A 16,749-nucleotide genomic window follows, 5' to 3' on the forward strand; every position below is an offset into this window, starting at 1 on the left:
AGTTTCGGCTTCACTTGTGTCTCATCGGCATACACAGAACTTCTGCTCGAACGGGACATCACGTTTGATCAGTCGTTTGATTGAAACACATAGTGTGTTTTAGTTTTAAGGGATTTGCGTCAAGATTTTAGTAAAGATTTTAGTAAAGCCGGCGCTAATCTATTCCGACAATACGTTAGTGTCGGTTTCTGAAGAGGCGAAGCCGAAACGCAACATAGTATGTTTAATTGAATCAATCGGGATGTGGACGATTTTATTATTCCTTGTTTCTTTACACCGGCGGAACACGACTGTCTCGACAAAATTTGTCGAAATAGATGCGCAAATAACTATGCAATCGAAGATTTCATGTTATTATTATATGTAAGTAATTAAACGACAACGGATTGTCAACGGATTTACGAGAGAAACAATATTTCGTCTGGCAGCTGGGCCCTACGCTGTTCACTCGATTCGGCCTTTGATCGGAATACATGGAACTAAGAATCCTTTATCGGCGACAACAGCATTCCACGTAGATTCACATTCAAACGATAGACGCTTCGTGATCAAAATATAATGATGTAAATAAACGTAATATTTGTTCTTCAAATACACAAATTTATCCGACAGCAAAGATACTCGCGCTAAGCATTCTCCCCACAAAACTTATGGTTTTATACGACCATGTCCACATCGTTACAGTTCCAAGTAGGCGCTTCGATCGATGGAGCATGGAAAGGACTCCTTATTTTCCTGGAGAAAATATGGGCGTTCCTAGTTTATTTATGTTAAAATCGTTCCAGATTGCCAGCTCCCAATATTAGTTTGAGATCTTTCGCATTGTTCTATTCCGGGTAATGAGAAAAGGCATTAGAAGGTAATATTTTATGAAAGATCGTACAACTTTAACAAATGTTTTAGTATTTCTTGTTAGAGAACGCTTGAGAATTGGCAAATTTCGTGGGATAATGGAAGGAATCTCAAAGGCATCAACCAACCTTGCTTAAAATGATGAAGGTCGTGACTTCCTTCGGGTGGCAGTCATTATACGTTGAATGCGTATCTCCGGCGTATTGAGGTGGAGGAGAGTGATATCTGCCCTTGCGGAGACAGCTATCGTGACATTAAACATGTTGTCGGGTCGTGCGTCTAGTGTTCTACACACATAGAAAAAATCGTGCAAATTTGCGTCTCCTGACCATGACATATACGAGCATCAAAACTTACATAGCTACATAGTTTTGCGCCAGATCTCCGGTAAACGAATACCTTATTCCTGGTTCTAGTCCGAGATGTGCTGTGCTGCTCCAAATTTATTTATATCTTCTCCTTTGGTTGACTTGCTAAACAGTTACCTGCAAATCGCGATCCGGTTCATGATGTCCTGATAGTGATCTTCCGTTCGCTACAAAGGTACAAGTTAAGTTTCTTTTTATCCCTGTTATTTTTGTCCGCCCTCTCCTCGCTTTCTCTGCTACTTATGTTGCAATCAATTTTTTTTGCTTTCCTTATAAAAAGTCTACTGATTGTCTAGTTATTGTTTCTCCTTGTTCCAAAATTAAATTAAATGATTGTTCATGATAAAACATTACTAATTGTAAACTTAAAAATATTTCTAACTGCATCCCACTGTCTGAATAAAATTGCATTAATATTATTTGTCTATCGATCTGAACTACTTGTTTTAAGATGTAGATGTGTCAAAATGTATTCCCATTCCCAAATTTCAAACAAATCCTAATTATTATCCCACATTTTCAAAAAAAAAAAAATATAAAGCAAAGCAATTTGTATCTGAATAAAAATATGCAATTGTTTTACATCGAGGATTTCCAACGCAAGAATTTTGTGCGAAAAACACATACGTAGTTAATCTTAGGTTTTGGTTTGTTCCAAACTTTCGGGTGGGTAATTCCCCCCTCGATGTTTTATGAGTGGGTAGTACTACCCACACTACCCACGCATTCCGCCGGCCCTGTCAGCGCTATAATATTGCTGCGTGGTTTGGTTTAGTACTTTACTCACAGCTTTATGAACTTAAATCATAGACCAAATGTTGATTTGTGATTTTATTAAGAAATTCAGGAATATAGTTTACGGTTCGAGTATGTGACGTGAACTGATTCACGATTTAGTACATGCTCTAGTTTTCGTGGTTCGTGATAGTTTTGCTGGTTCGTGCCAGATTTTGTAAATTTGAATCAGTCTTGATAACGAAACTCGGATTATTATGTATGGATGCATTCATGCCTCGTGAACCGGTTCACAATTTCTAGTACATTAGCAACGATTCATCATTCTTGCTCGTGAAATTGAGCATGTGCATGATGACAGTACAATTCGTAGCTGCTACTCCGTGATTGACCAGAATAGTTTCGAGAGTTCAAAACTTTGAAATGCCCAAAACGGTGCCACCCACATTCTTACAGTCATCGGGGAAGGAAAGGAATGTTAGTGTAACAAACGTTGTTATGGAGACCGTGTCAGGGTTACCATATTCACGGATTTTTCTGTAATGTCACAGATTTTTTCACAATTTTTGATCACAGATTCTTTTTCACAGATGACAGATTTTTGGCGTTTTGATGAAAATTTCACAGATTTTTGTAAATATTGTAATTTTCCACAGATTTTTTGGAAATTTATCACAGATTTTTTTCCTGTTTTAGTCATCACAGATGGTAAAAAGATTTTTTTGACTGAAACACAGATTTTAATGTAGCATCCCTGGACCGTGTATACCATCCATACATGTATACCAGTGTGACATTATGACAACGAGTAAGACAAAGCTAACCGTGTCTATTCTGCCCTCATCAGATACTTGACTATTCCGAACAACAGCTAGACGAAATCAAGGAGTGTGCTTTAAGTTTTTACGGAATTCCAATTCCACTAGCAACATTCACTCGCGAGAGCCCGCTCTACCTTCGCTATACCACTAATGCATGCTTGTTACCTTACTCCTAATCGATTCATTCATTCATGAACAAAATCTTCCTTTTGTTTATTTTTACCATGTGAGAATTCGATTTTTTCATACCAATGTTACCGCTACCGCAAAACAAAGATATTTTCACGACACTACTGTACTCATAAATCGATCACAACACTTTAAAAATTCTCACACGCTGTATATTCGTGATGCATTTTAAAATAGACATTGCAAGGATGTTTGAATGCAATTTCAGCAAAATTTTTCGCCCATACTAAAACTCCGAGTTACATTAAAAATTGTCCAGAATATTTAAAACTTCACATTCCCTCAACTGCACGTCACTAGTCAAAGAGGCATTCCACCGTGTCGCACATTAATATGATTTGAGCAACCAGAAATAATAAATAATTTCGGGAGCGAACAGAAACGATGATTGACTCTAAAGGCAGCGATGCCAGATCTCCTCATTATCCTTCCTCTGAAATTGTCTAGTCTAGTCTAGTCTAGTCTAGTCTAGTCTACACATATACAACCAAAACATGTAGGGATCCTGGAAAATTGCAGACGTTCGTCCACAATTTTTCTTGTCATTATTAATGTTTGTGGCACATATTGAATATGACACAAGCATTAAAGCGGCCAGGCCAACTGTGCAGCGTACAAAATAAAGATGATTCAAAATTATACGGCAATCAAATTATTCATTCAATGAATAATTTAATCAACGGATTATTTTGAACCTTGAATAAGGAAGAAACGTGGAGAACTGTACACAACCGTTTCAATTTGATGGGGGTCTGATAAATCGTTGGGAGTGACTTTGCTAAGAGGGTTAATGTCACTCCTTTGGTTCCTGGGATGGAACAAAGGTATTTAGCCCTGTCATAGCTAATAAGCCAGGTTATAGCGCCTTTACTCGCTTTCTGAAATAATGATAGGGTAAATTAACGAAATGATAGAGAAAATTGACTGAACTTAAAGACAAAAAAGCCTGAACGCAAAATATTTTCACTCATTTAATCATCTAATGAAAAGTGTTAGGAATTATATGCAAAAATGGCAATTGCACCAAACGCAAAACAAACGTTTTACGCGCAAACTGTAGAATAACCCGTGTTTGAGTGAAACAATAAAATAATAATTAGAAATCTCTCACCCAATAATCGCCATAGTTTATTTTTAGTAAAGAAAGCTCTTGTGCTCAGACTGAAAGATGTTTGCTCTTCGTTGCACAGTCACAAACTTCAAAATTTTGCAATTCTTTATTTTCCGATTTCAAGCTCCATACAGTGGTCGCAATAATTGAATCCAAGAGAATGTAGCAACATCACCAACGCCAATTTGTTTGATATTTGTGCTATTTCTGGCCAAATTAAGTTGTAAGCACTTTTGCATCACTTCACTTAACTTCAGAACTAACATACTGAAAGTGGTGCAATAAATATACGTTTAACGTCAGTTTTTACAGGTTTTGTAGTATTTCACTTAATAAAACCTAACAACTGAAATAAACTAAAATCTTAGATTTTTTTGCTGACGAAAATTATGTGTTAAAACTTTTCACGACTTGCTTCAGCCACGGCCTACTCTTATCCTTTCTCTGAAATTGTTTACAAAAACATAAAATATCAAAGAAATTAAATTCACAAAATTATAAAATACGCTCGTGAAATTCTTCACAAAATCATAAAATATTATTCATTAAACTGATGCCAACACATAAGAAGACTATCGGTCGTAGTCGAAATATTAGTATCTGTTTGGTTGTGATGTGCAACTGTATTTCATTTTATTATACATATTGGAATAAAAAGGAAGACTGTCTTAAATGTGTTGAGGACATTCCACTAAGACGTTCGAAAAAGTTGTTTGTACTTGTATTATTCATGGATTCGTGAACTTATTCATGATTCCTAGTAGATTGATCAGAACGCATCATTCGTTCTCGTGAATTAATTGACCAAATCACAAAATTCGTGAACTGGTAGCAGAAACAACATTCGCGCTCGTAAATTGTTCACAAAAGCATAAAATAATCATGGACTCGTAACCTGGTTTTTTATTCATAGTATACCGTTCATGATCTATCTTGGGTGCTTGTGCCATTTTGAAGATATCCCTAATCTTTTTCACATTCATGCAACTCGGCACGTGAACTACTTCACAAAATTTGGAATGTTGCTCATAGATTAAATTTTGTTCCGTGAACTGTTCCATCAAATATAATATAGATGTGTCCGGTTGCTAGCGACCAGTCATAGGTACGAGAACTGGATATAAAAAAACTATTAGAACCTCGAACATCGTTAATCAATTGATAAGGTTAATTGTGATATCTGGAAAGGACGTAAAATCTGCACTGAGAGCCAAAAACACATTTCAAAATCTCAATTCGTTTTGGTGACATAGTTCACAACACCGTAACATACCATCCGTCGGTTACGCTTTCATGATCCAGTTCATATTGATTCGTTACTTCGCGTATAAGATCTAATAGTAAACTCATGCATACAATAGCACGATAACTTACACATGAATTACCAAAAATGTGTCAAAGCTCCTAAAATCGTGTCCATGAAGCAATTAATTCATGAATATAATATCACGATGACACGAAGAGAAATTACGAAAACTGTGATTAAGGTACTGAAGCCATGAACTTGAATCACATTGCTCTGGCAGAAATATCCAGTAGTAAACTCATGAAGAAATATCACGGTAATGTAATTAAAAATACAAAAATCATGACTAACTTCCTGAACTCATTAACATACTTCATTTTTCGGTTCTTTCAATAAGAGTTAATTTTATAAATCGGTGTATCCAAAAATTGTAAACTGTAATCATAAAAAGGGTAAAAAAATCAAGACACAACCGCAGTAACCCTACCAAACATACGGCATGTATTTCTGGCAGGAACTAATTTTATGGTAATTAATAATTTTATGAATACGAGGTTCATGATCTCCAGAGCTTTGTCGCGATTTTTGTAATCTGTTTATTTTATGTAATCGTAATTTTTTCATGAATTTAAGAACAGATTTTTTCGTGTACCCATGGCAACCTTAGTGGTCCAGTATGCAAATTTAGCAGGAATTTTGAGATTTTACTAAAATTAAACAACTTAACCTTATTAAATCTTTGGGGAAGTTTTCGTAGTTTGCGAGTCCTTTCTTTTTATTAAAACAACAGTAGGGTGGTGTTCAGGGTAGTATTAATTATAGAAGGTACTAGATTTCACTAACGATATAGCGAGCCCTGCACATTTTTTATTCATTGGTACCTTGGGTACCGCTGCACATACATTGAATTTCGGCATAGAATAGGGATGAACTGTCATGTACAATTACTTCTAGTTGAGCCACCGAGTAATAAAGCTGCGATACGGAGAAGAATAAAAAAGGTGTATTAAACTACGTACCGTTGTAACACCTAGTGAGTCCTCAAAGAAATCCTTTGCCACCTACTGCGCCTGGTGCCGCCATAAGGAAAACTAACTTACCGGTCACAACATAAACTGGTGCCGTGACCAGGATCCGGTGGGAATCTGTTGCTTGCGAAACGTGTTTAAGGACGCCATCATCTGTAATTCTTTTCGACCGCCATCACGCTCGATCTGGACAGATCCAGCAATCCTACTGCCGCAATTTAAATCATACAAGGCCTAGTTCTTTAGGCCAGTAGGTAATTGGCTGTCCAAAATTTTTTTAACACCTGCGCAGGTGCGTTTAGATTTACTTTTCTTTCTGGGAACTTTCAACTGCTGAGCTCAATTTATCGTCGATTAGTTGTACTTTGGTGGACTGTGAGGCTGATCACAATCACGGTGGCAAAACTGCATGTACTCAACCTAATTATCTACTGCATGCAATTTCGGAACGGGTTCTACAACGGGACTGACGCAACGTGCATGTGAGTTGCTGTTGGCGATTGCTGATTCTATTTCGTACAAGGCACGCTCAAGCCTTGGACAAGGTTAGTACCTTTCCAAGTTCTCTATCCTCTATCGCCAGTGCTACCTGGTCCTTTTTTCTCAGACAAAATCGTCGACGTTTTTCGAGCCGTTCCATTGACATCGCTAGGACAGTGGTGGTTCTTCACCGCTCCACGCTTCGTTCAACAAAATGGAGGACGACAGAAGAATGCAACAGCTTAACACGCGAAGGACGACTCTGCTCGCTTCGATCAACCGAGCTGATCAGTTCCTCCAAGGATATGAAGCCGACCGGGATGTTTTGGAGCTGAATCTGAGAATCGAAAACCTGGAAGTGTTGTGGCAGGGACTGGAAGAAGCACAAGCCGAGCTGGAGGAGATGGAAACCACAAACGAAGGGATGGTAAGAAACTTGCAGTTTCGTGCGGAATTTGAGCCGAAACTGTTTAGAATAAAGGCTGGTTTACTTTCTAAAATGCCTCCTCCAACTTCTTCGACTGTTGATCTCCCTCAAACCCCCCCTACTCGAACTGGGTCTGGTCTGGCTGGTCTGAAATTACCTACGATTGCGTTGCCAGAATTCTCCGGCGACTACCAAGATTGGCTCGCTTTCCATGATACATTTCATGCTCTGATTCATTCTAACGTTGAAGTTGCTGATATACAAAAGTTTCACTATTTGCGTGCTGCAGTGAAAGGTGATGCGGCTCAAGTGATCGAATCGATATCAATCAGTGCTGCAAATTACCGCCTCGCCTGGGAGGCTCTCGTATCACGCTACTCAAACGAATATCTTCTCAAGAAACGCCACCTTCAGGCCATGCTTGAAACGCCGCGAATGAGGGAAGAATCCGCCGTCGCTTTGCATGGACTTGTGGACGAGTTCGAGAGGCACACGAAAGTGTTGAAGCAGTTAGGTGAGCCGACCGATGCCTGGAGCACAATGCTAGAGCATCTGCTTTGTACAAGGCTTCACGACGAAACACTCCGGTTATGGGAGGACCACGCTTCTAAATTAGAAAATCCGACCTATACGAACATAGTAGAGTTTCTCCAGAGAAGAATGAGGGTGCTGGAATCCATTTCAGTGAATCATGATTCAGTATCTTCCTTGGCAATCTCTCACTCTATTTCAGGATCAGCACCAAACACTAGTCCCTTTGGTAAACAAAAAAGGGCCTACCCGTTAAAATTAGCCACCCACGCCGTTACTGAAGACTCTACACAAAAGGTGAATGCTGTCAACCGTCCAGGGGTTCCGTGGCGTCAGTTTAAACGAATGTCTCTCACAGAACGGTTGAATATGGTCAATCAGAGACGTCTTTGCTTCAATTGTTTACGCGGCGATCATTATGTTGGAAGCTGCCCAAGTAAAATCGGCTGCCGCACCTGCGAGAAGCGTCATCATACTACCCTGCACCCTGGTTACGTTGAATGCCCGTCTAAAAGTAATTCAGCACAGACCTCAATTGCAACCGGAAGTCGTTTGCAGTCCATAGTCCAAACGAATGTCACGACAGCTTGCAACGTTAGTCTTACCCCAAAGTTGTCTGATCCATCAGATATTGATGTACAGCTATCCACATTTTCAGCCCAAGTGATGCGGACGAACCATATGTTCATGTTGACAGTTGTTCTCATCATCGTCGATGCTTACGGTCAGGAGCATCTAGCCAGGGCACTACTCGACTCTGCTTCCCAACCAAATCTCATTACGGAACGTATGGCACAGATACTAAGACTTAAGCGTAAGAAGGTGAATGTACAGTTACAGGGACCTGGAGGAATCGCAATACGAGCTTCTGATACAGTATTCACACAAATCCGTTCTCGAAAGGAAGATTTTACCCGTGATGTTGAATTTCTAGTGTTACCCCAAGTCACAGCGGATCTGCCAGAGCAAGATGTACCTGTTATTGATTGGAACATTCCTAAGGATCTTTTTATGGCGGATCCGCATTTCTACATGCGAGGAAAAATTGATATGATCATCGGCCTGCCTCACTTTTTTGCGTGTTTCAAAACACCCGCTCGCATTCGCTTATCGAACGACCTTCCCGAGATGGTGGACAGCGTTTTCGGTTGGATTGTTGCTGGTTCCGGTGATTTGGTTTCCGTTACTCCAGATTTAGTAAAATGCCACACTACAACCGTGTGTTTAACCACGCTGGAGGAAAATTTGGAACGGTTTTGGAACATTGAAGAATTGCCGTCGCGATCCGATTACTCAATGGAAGAAAGGGAGTGCGAGCAGCACTATTCATCTACTGTTGAAAGGGACAGTACTGGTCGCTATACCGTGCGTATTCCGCGCCATCCAGACTTCGATACAATGCTAGGAGAGTCCAAGTCATCAGCACTACGACGATTCAAATTGTTAGAACGGAGGCTAGAACGTGACACCCGATTAAAAGTCGAATACCATAGATTTATGCAGGAGTACATCACATTGGGCCATATGAGACTTCTGCAACCGTCCGAACAGTCTGCTAATAAATGCCTTTACCTTCCACATCATCCAGTCATCAAACACTCCAGCACGACGACTAAGGTACGCGTCGTCTTCGATGGCTCCGCCAAGACATCAACGGGGTTCTCGCTGAATGATGCACTCCGCGTTGGACCGGTTGTACAGGACGACCTACTCTCGATTGTTCTTCGATTTAGAACGTTTCCAGTTGCAGTTGTAGCAGACATCGCCAAAATGTACCGTCAAGTGCTAGTGCATTCGGATGACACTCCATACCAGCGCATTTTTTGGAGATTTGGTGATTCAGGGCCCATTCAAGCGTACGAGTTATTAACCGTAACTTATGGCCTCGCCCCGTCTTCATTTTTGGCAACTCGTACACTTCAACAATTAGCCCGGGATGAAGGTGCTGCATATCCCATGGCTGCACAAACTCTCCAGAAGGGGTTCTATGTGGATGATTGTCTAGGAGGTGCCCAATCAATCGACGAAGCTTTGCAATTACGAGAGGAACTGGACAGTTTGCTCACCAAAGGCGGATTTACTCTGCGAAAGTGGACATCTAACAAGCTCGAAATACTGCAAGGACTTGAACCGGACCAGATCGGTACACAATCCGCACTAATGTTTGCACCAGAAGAATCAATAAGCGCCCTAGGCATTGGATGGGAACCGGAAACCGACAAATTACGTTTTGATTCGAAAATTGATCGAGAGGCCGTAGCTGACACCAAGCGAAAAATTTTGTCATCAATTTCACAATTATTTGATCCACTGGGGTTGATCGCTCCAGTAGTAATTCGAGGAAAAATGCTAATGCAGGAATTATGGCTGCTGCACTGCGATTGGGACGATTCTGTACCAGATATCGTGCAAGAAAAGTGGAACCAATATCAGCAACAACTTCCTAAGATAGCTGAATACACAGTAGATCGCTACGCATTCCTGCCAAATTCGAAAGTCCAACTGCATACTTTCTCGGACGCCTCAGAAAGTGCATATGGAGCATGCGTTTACGCGAGGTCCATCGACAATCACGGTAATATCAGGGTCCAACTGCTAGCATCGAAATCTCGCGTGGCACCTTTAAAACGCATCACGCTTCCCAGGCTCGAGCTATGCGCAGCCGTCGTCGGATCTCAGCTTTTCTCGCACGTTGTGAAGGCACTACAAATGGAAGTTTCAGATGCCCGGTTTTGGTCCGATTCGACGATAACAATTCAATGGCTTCAGGCGCCTCCACATACTTGGAAAACATTTGTCGCCAACAGAGTTTCTGAGATACAAGCCAACACTCATGGGTATCGATGGAGCCATATAGCTGGCAACGAAAACCCAGCTGATTTAGTTTCCCGTGGAATGAGTGTGGAGGAATTTCTTGCAAGTTACCTTTGGAAGTATGGTCCAGAATGGCTTCGACTTTCAGAAAAGCATTGGCCGGAGACTGCTCCTATTCCTGCGGTTTTAGATAACGTCGAAATTCGTAGAGTCGTTGCTCCTATATTACGCACCAAACCATTCACTAATCCAATTTTCTGCCGGTATTCGTCATTCAGCAAACTCGTTCGTGTAACGGCCCACTGCCTCAGATTTGTTCGTAATATTCGCGAAAAGGCGCGAGCGCAACCTCAGGACAGTACGGTTCAAGGCGCCGGTAAATTATTGACGACTCAACAATTAAGTGATGCTGAAATTCGCTTGATTCAGCTCGCCCAAATCGACGCATTTAAGCAGGAAATAAACGATCTGAAAGTAGGAAAATATGTGTCAAAGCACTCACAAATACGATCTCTGAACCCCTTTATAGACCAAGAGGGTACGATACGAGTAGGGGGGAGGTTAAGATTTTCAGACCAGACCTTTTCAAGTAAGCATCCATGTCTATTACCCAGCTTCCATCCACTATCCCAGATGATTGCCAGACATTATCATCTGAAAATGTTACATGGTGGCGGCCAATTAACACTTGCTGCTATGCGTGAGCAATATTGGCCTGTGCACGGAAGACGATTAATACACAGCGTCATTAGAAAATGCCTTCCATGTGCAAAGGTTAATCCCGTCCCAGCCCAACAACAGACAGGTCAGCTACCCGTAGCCCGAGTCACTCCGAGCAGGCCATTTACAGTAACTGGTATCGACTACGCTGGACCTCTTTACTTAAAACCACCGCACAAACGCGCTGCCCCAACTAAGGCATACATCTGCATTTTTGTATGTTTTTCCACAAAAGCGGTACATATTGAGCTCGTATCTGATCTCACAACGTCAGCGTTTCTGGCTGCACTTCGCAGATTCATTTCGCGCCGTGGATTGCCAAAGCACATCCATTCCGATAACGGCAAAAATTTTGAAGGTGCCAGAAATGAGCTGAGGGACTTGTACCTGATGTTGCAGAATGATCGAGTGATGGAAGCGATCCAGTCGCATTTGTCCAATAAAGGAATAACCTGGCACATGACTCCTCCAAAGGCACCTCACTTTGGAGGCCTTTGGGAAGCGGCAGTCAAAGTTGCTAAAAAACATCTCCAACGCCAACTAGGAAATGTTCGATTGTCGTTTGAAGACATGGCCACAGTATTGTCGCAAATCGAAGCAAGTATGAATTCGCGACCATTAACACCGATGTCTGAGGACCCGAGCGATTTCACTGCTTTAACCCCAGGGCACTTTTTAATTGGATCCTCGATGCACGCACTTCCAGAACCCGATATACACTGCATGGCCAGTAGCCGTTTAGATCACTATCAGCGAATTCAGCAACTACATCAACAATTTTGGCACCGGTGGAGAACGGAATACCTGCAGGAGCTTCAAAGGGACCATAAAATTTGCAATGCAAACACGGAAATTCTCCCGGGACGACTGGTGCTCATCGTGGACGAATGTCAGGCTCCCCTGAAGTGGCCGCTTGCCAGAATCTTGGAGATCCACCCAGGAGAAGACGATTTGACTCGTGTAGTCACTCTGAAAACCAGTAAAGGAATCATAAAACGACCGATCGTGAAAATTTGTTTGTTGCCGATAGATCCTGCTGAACCGACTAATCCTGAAACGATGCTAGAAACGATTCATCAGGAAACGACGACACCGTTGAGCAGAAACCCCGATTTATAATCGCATCAGAATTAAAAGTGTTTGAATTTATAAATTATGTTAGCGTTAAGTTTCTGAATATCAAATTTGAGTTATGATTAATTGAAATTGACATTTCAAGGTGGTGGCGATGTTCAGGGTAGTATTAATTATAGAAGGTACTAGATTTCACTAACGATATAGCGAGCCCTGCACATTTTTTATTCATTGGTACCTTGGGTACCGCTGCACATACATTGAATTTCGGCATAGAATAGGGATGAACTGTCATGTACAATTACTTCTAGTTGAGCCACCGAGTAATAAAGCTGCGATACGGAGAAGAATAAAAAAGGTGTATTAAACTACGTACCGTTGTAACACCTAGTGAGTCCTCAAAGAAATCCTTTGCCACCTACTGCGCCTGGTGCCGCCATAAGGAAAACTAACTTACCGGTCACAACAGGTGGTTATAATTCCACCATGATCAAAAAATTAACTTTTCAATTATTCTAGCTAGCGCCAGAAAGCTCACAGTGAAGTTGTAGCACGACAGATTTAAAAAAAAAATCTTGAAGACGTGTAGGCCCTATTTTCATTCTTTTTATTTTACACAAATTTAAATGGGTGTTTCTTAATGTTTCTTAGAAAAACTGTTTTGTTCAAATAACTCTTGCTGTATTGATTTAAAACTCAAGTAGTCTTCAGACAATTTTAACCCATTATATCCTAGTGTATTAAATTTAAATGCAGAACTATCCCTTGTTTAACGCGTCTATACTGTATTTTTTTCATTTTCAAATACATTTTAAGCGATGATTTTGTGTTTCCCATAATCGTTGATACATTTTTTTAGTGAAATTGAAGATTTTACTTAATTTGGCTCACTTTAGAAGACCCTGGGTTAAAATGGGTTAATATTGATTTAAGGCGAATAATTTATTTCATGGCATCACATATCTAACTATTTCCGTTGAAAAGTTATGAGCTCTTCTTTGCCAGAAATAGGGTTCTTTGGAATACCAATATCACTGATTGGGACGAACAAAATATCATTCTTTTTCAACGACATATACGACCATAATTCGAATTATAATTGAGCAAAAATGGCGATTATGATATTTTTTTTTAAATTTAGCAACATTGATTTCAAAAAATCCATATTTGATATTACTTATATCTTTTGATTAATAGAAGCTAGAGTTTAAATGTGTTAGAGGAAAACATTCGTCCACAAAATTTTTGAAAAACATTTGAAGGATACGTTAGAAAAAATGAAAACTTCAAAAGAAATACTAAAAATTTGGTTGTTCATGAATTTACCCTTGAGAGTTCAAATTACTTTTACAGTGGATATTATTACAGATATAGTTTCGTTTTCATGTTAAAATTTTGCACTTTACAAGGCTTTTCTTTTATTTCAAATAGTGGGTAGGGTGGATCCAAATTTATAAAAATCATGTAACCGACCGCTTTTATGGATTCCTAGGCACCGTACAGCATACGACCAGAATAATCTGGTAGATAGATGTTGCCGCAAATTTAATGAAACTTCCGAAATCTTTGACTACCATATTACTAAATCTAGTTATAAGTTAGCGATTATAAACTTTTAACACTATAACAATAAGTCGTTTACACTTAATCTGTACGGTATCTGCTGAAGATCGAATAAATAAATAAATAATTTACTTTTTTTGAATGGTTCGAGATAGAGCTTCGCAGTTTTTAACATTTAAGAAAAACAAATTTCAAAAAAAACTTTGTCGAAGGCACTGGTACTCTATGTTTTATACTTTTCATTTTAAAAGTAATTCGATAAAAAAGAGGGTGTTTCTTTAAAAATGTTTTAATTCATATAACTTTTGCAGTTTTGATTTTTCATTAAGATGACTTTAGAAATACTTTTAGATATTTTGAAGAAGAACAGTTAGTCTGAATATACGGAACCTCTAGCTTCTTTCGTTAGAAAGATATTTGTAGTTATGAAAAATCAACTAATTTTAAGGAAATATTACAAGAATTAAAAAAATATCGCATCTGTTATTTTTAGGTGATCTATGCTACAAAGTATGCTTCTGAATGTTAAGTGTCCTAATCAAAGAATCCTAATATTTGAAAAGTTACATTTTTTATATAAAAGTTTTATAACTTTGAAGCGAAAAAAGTTTTGTAGTTGATGTTTTAAAGCAAATTATTCGCTCCTAAACAATCTTCAAGTTGTCAAAAGGGAACTTTAGCGTAAAACAAAAACTATAAGTTTTATAAATAAAGCAGGCTTTTTTAAGAAGCTTACATTTGGATTGCTCGTGCATGAAAGGTATAAAAATTGAGCTTGCGTGTCTTCGGCAAAGTTGTCTAAAACGTGTTGTTCTACAACTTTATCGAAGATAGTCAAGCTCTAAATCGAGCCTTTAAAAAGTTCAATTTAAAATCTTGCTAAAATTAGGACCACCCTAGCCTCTGTTTCAACAAAAGAAGGGCATTGCAAAGTACAACAACTTTCCTAAACAGACTGTATGGTAATGTCATTTAGTTTTAGCGAAAAGTTAAAATTCTAGCTAAATTTAAATTCTGGACCACTGTGCTTTTCTTAGAGCAGCCTTTGCCATCTTTATTCGGGGGATGAGCCCAAATGGTAAGCCTAAAATTGGGATTTTCGACTTGAATTTTCGTGCGCTTAAAATCAGCATTTCGAGCGTCGCGAAATTTCAAATTCAGTTGTCTATTTTTGCGTGAATCTAACGAAACTAGCATTCATTCATCTTCAAGTTGAATCGAATGCCTTCTATTCAGAGGAAATATAAATTCATTTACCAAACATAGCATTCATTTTTGTATGTGGATGAATCGGAAATAATTGAATGAATGCGCTGCACCGAACGAATTAGTGACAAACCGAAACATACCCTTCAGTGCGGTTGGTTTGAATTTGAAATTTGTTCCGCTTTCGAGCTTACTCGGGGATGTCAATATTTCTGAGTTCTGTGTATGTCACCATTTTCAGGCATTTTTGTCACTAATCTGGTTCTTAGGAATGAAGCAAATGTGTTATACCAACTTATCAGCTTTCAATCCATTGATGGCCGAGTAATCAACGAAATAGTGCGGAACTGTCCCTGTTACCTTGTACTGGTGGTTCAGAGGGCACGGTACTGGTCTCATAAGCAAGTCATCGTATTCTTAGTGTAAGTAGGATCGTAACACTAGCCATGTAATGTCCTATGTAAACAGAATCGGCTGCGAAATATCATGGAAAGTTAAGTTCCGCTACAGAATGTAATACCAAAATTCCTTAACTTAACCACGTAATGAATGAAGTGCCCGCAATCTAATTTCGTAAATCGCGAGATCTGCGTTTCGATTACCCTTCATCAGCAATCGGCACTGACAAAGCATCACACAAATCCAGAACTGGAAACACTATTGATGCAAATGTGCGACGTTCTACAAGGGAGCAAGTTCAGTTTGCTGATGAATCACACTGAAATCGAACCTAATTTTCAGTTAGCTAAGCTTTTCATGACACCGCAAGAATTTCTGAAAAGCTTCGAAAATCAGAAGAAAATTATTCTAAAAACTTAAATAAGTGATCAAAAGCACATAAAAAATCTCTAAGATTGCGTGTTGATTCAACTAGTACCAATATAAAAAAATTTGATTTTACTATCAAATCAAATATTTTTATATTGTATTGGTATAGTAACCTTCACAGTAATTTATTATCGTATCCTATAGTTCTCTCTTTTTAATGTGGTGGAGAATTATTTCTGATTTTAGTTTTACATACAATTTATGCTTACAATGGATACCGTGGTTCCTAATAAGTTTTCAACTCATTGAAAAAAATCTTCGTTTCATTGCATTGTTAATCCTTTATTTAATTTAGCGTGTAATTAAATTCAAAAAAAAAAAATCGCCGAATCTTGATCTACTACATAGTATTTTAATTTCCCCTGCATTTTTATGCCCCAGATAATTGAATTTCACTTCGCTGCCAATTCTGCAGTAGGTTCATCAAGTGCACTTCAGTCGTGACGACCGAATCCATTTTTATGACAATCTTTTTAACACCAGCATCCTCTTTGCCTTTCCAGACCAGAGCGGCGATGATGGCTACAATCGGCTAATCGTCGACGATGAGCGAAAATATGGCACAATTCCAACCCGCATCTACTGGCTGTATCTGAAGGCGAGTGGATTGAACATTGCGAGCACTTTTCTGCTCAGTGCTTTAGCCCAGCAGTGCCTTCGCGTGTACACGGACTTTTGGCTGCAGAACTGGACCGAGCGAACACAGCGGCACCCGGAAGGGGTTGATCCGGTTGATGTAAGGCAACTGACCTGCGA

General features: G+C 39.4%; 1 protein-coding gene across 4 annotated transcripts in view; it reads left to right on the top strand.

The window, feature by feature from the left end:
• The window catches only part of LOC131679296 (ATP-binding cassette sub-family C member Sur), a 296,617-nt gene that overhangs the window by 244,412 nt on the left and 35,456 nt on the right, over positions 1–16,749 (top strand). For all 4 annotated transcript variants that reach the window (XM_058960005.1, XM_058960006.1, XM_058960004.1 and 1 more), the window contains exon 21: positions 16,497–16,729. In XM_058960005.1, the coding sequence (XP_058815988.1) occupies positions 16,497–16,729 (233 nt within the window). The remainder of the gene's footprint in view (positions 1–16,496; positions 16,730–16,749) is intronic.

Source organism: Topomyia yanbarensis, chromosome 2 (assembly GCF_030247195.1).
Source record: "Topomyia yanbarensis strain Yona2022 chromosome 2, ASM3024719v1, whole genome shotgun sequence".
Classification (NCBI taxonomy): domain Eukaryota; kingdom Metazoa; phylum Arthropoda; class Insecta; order Diptera; family Culicidae; genus Topomyia; species Topomyia yanbarensis.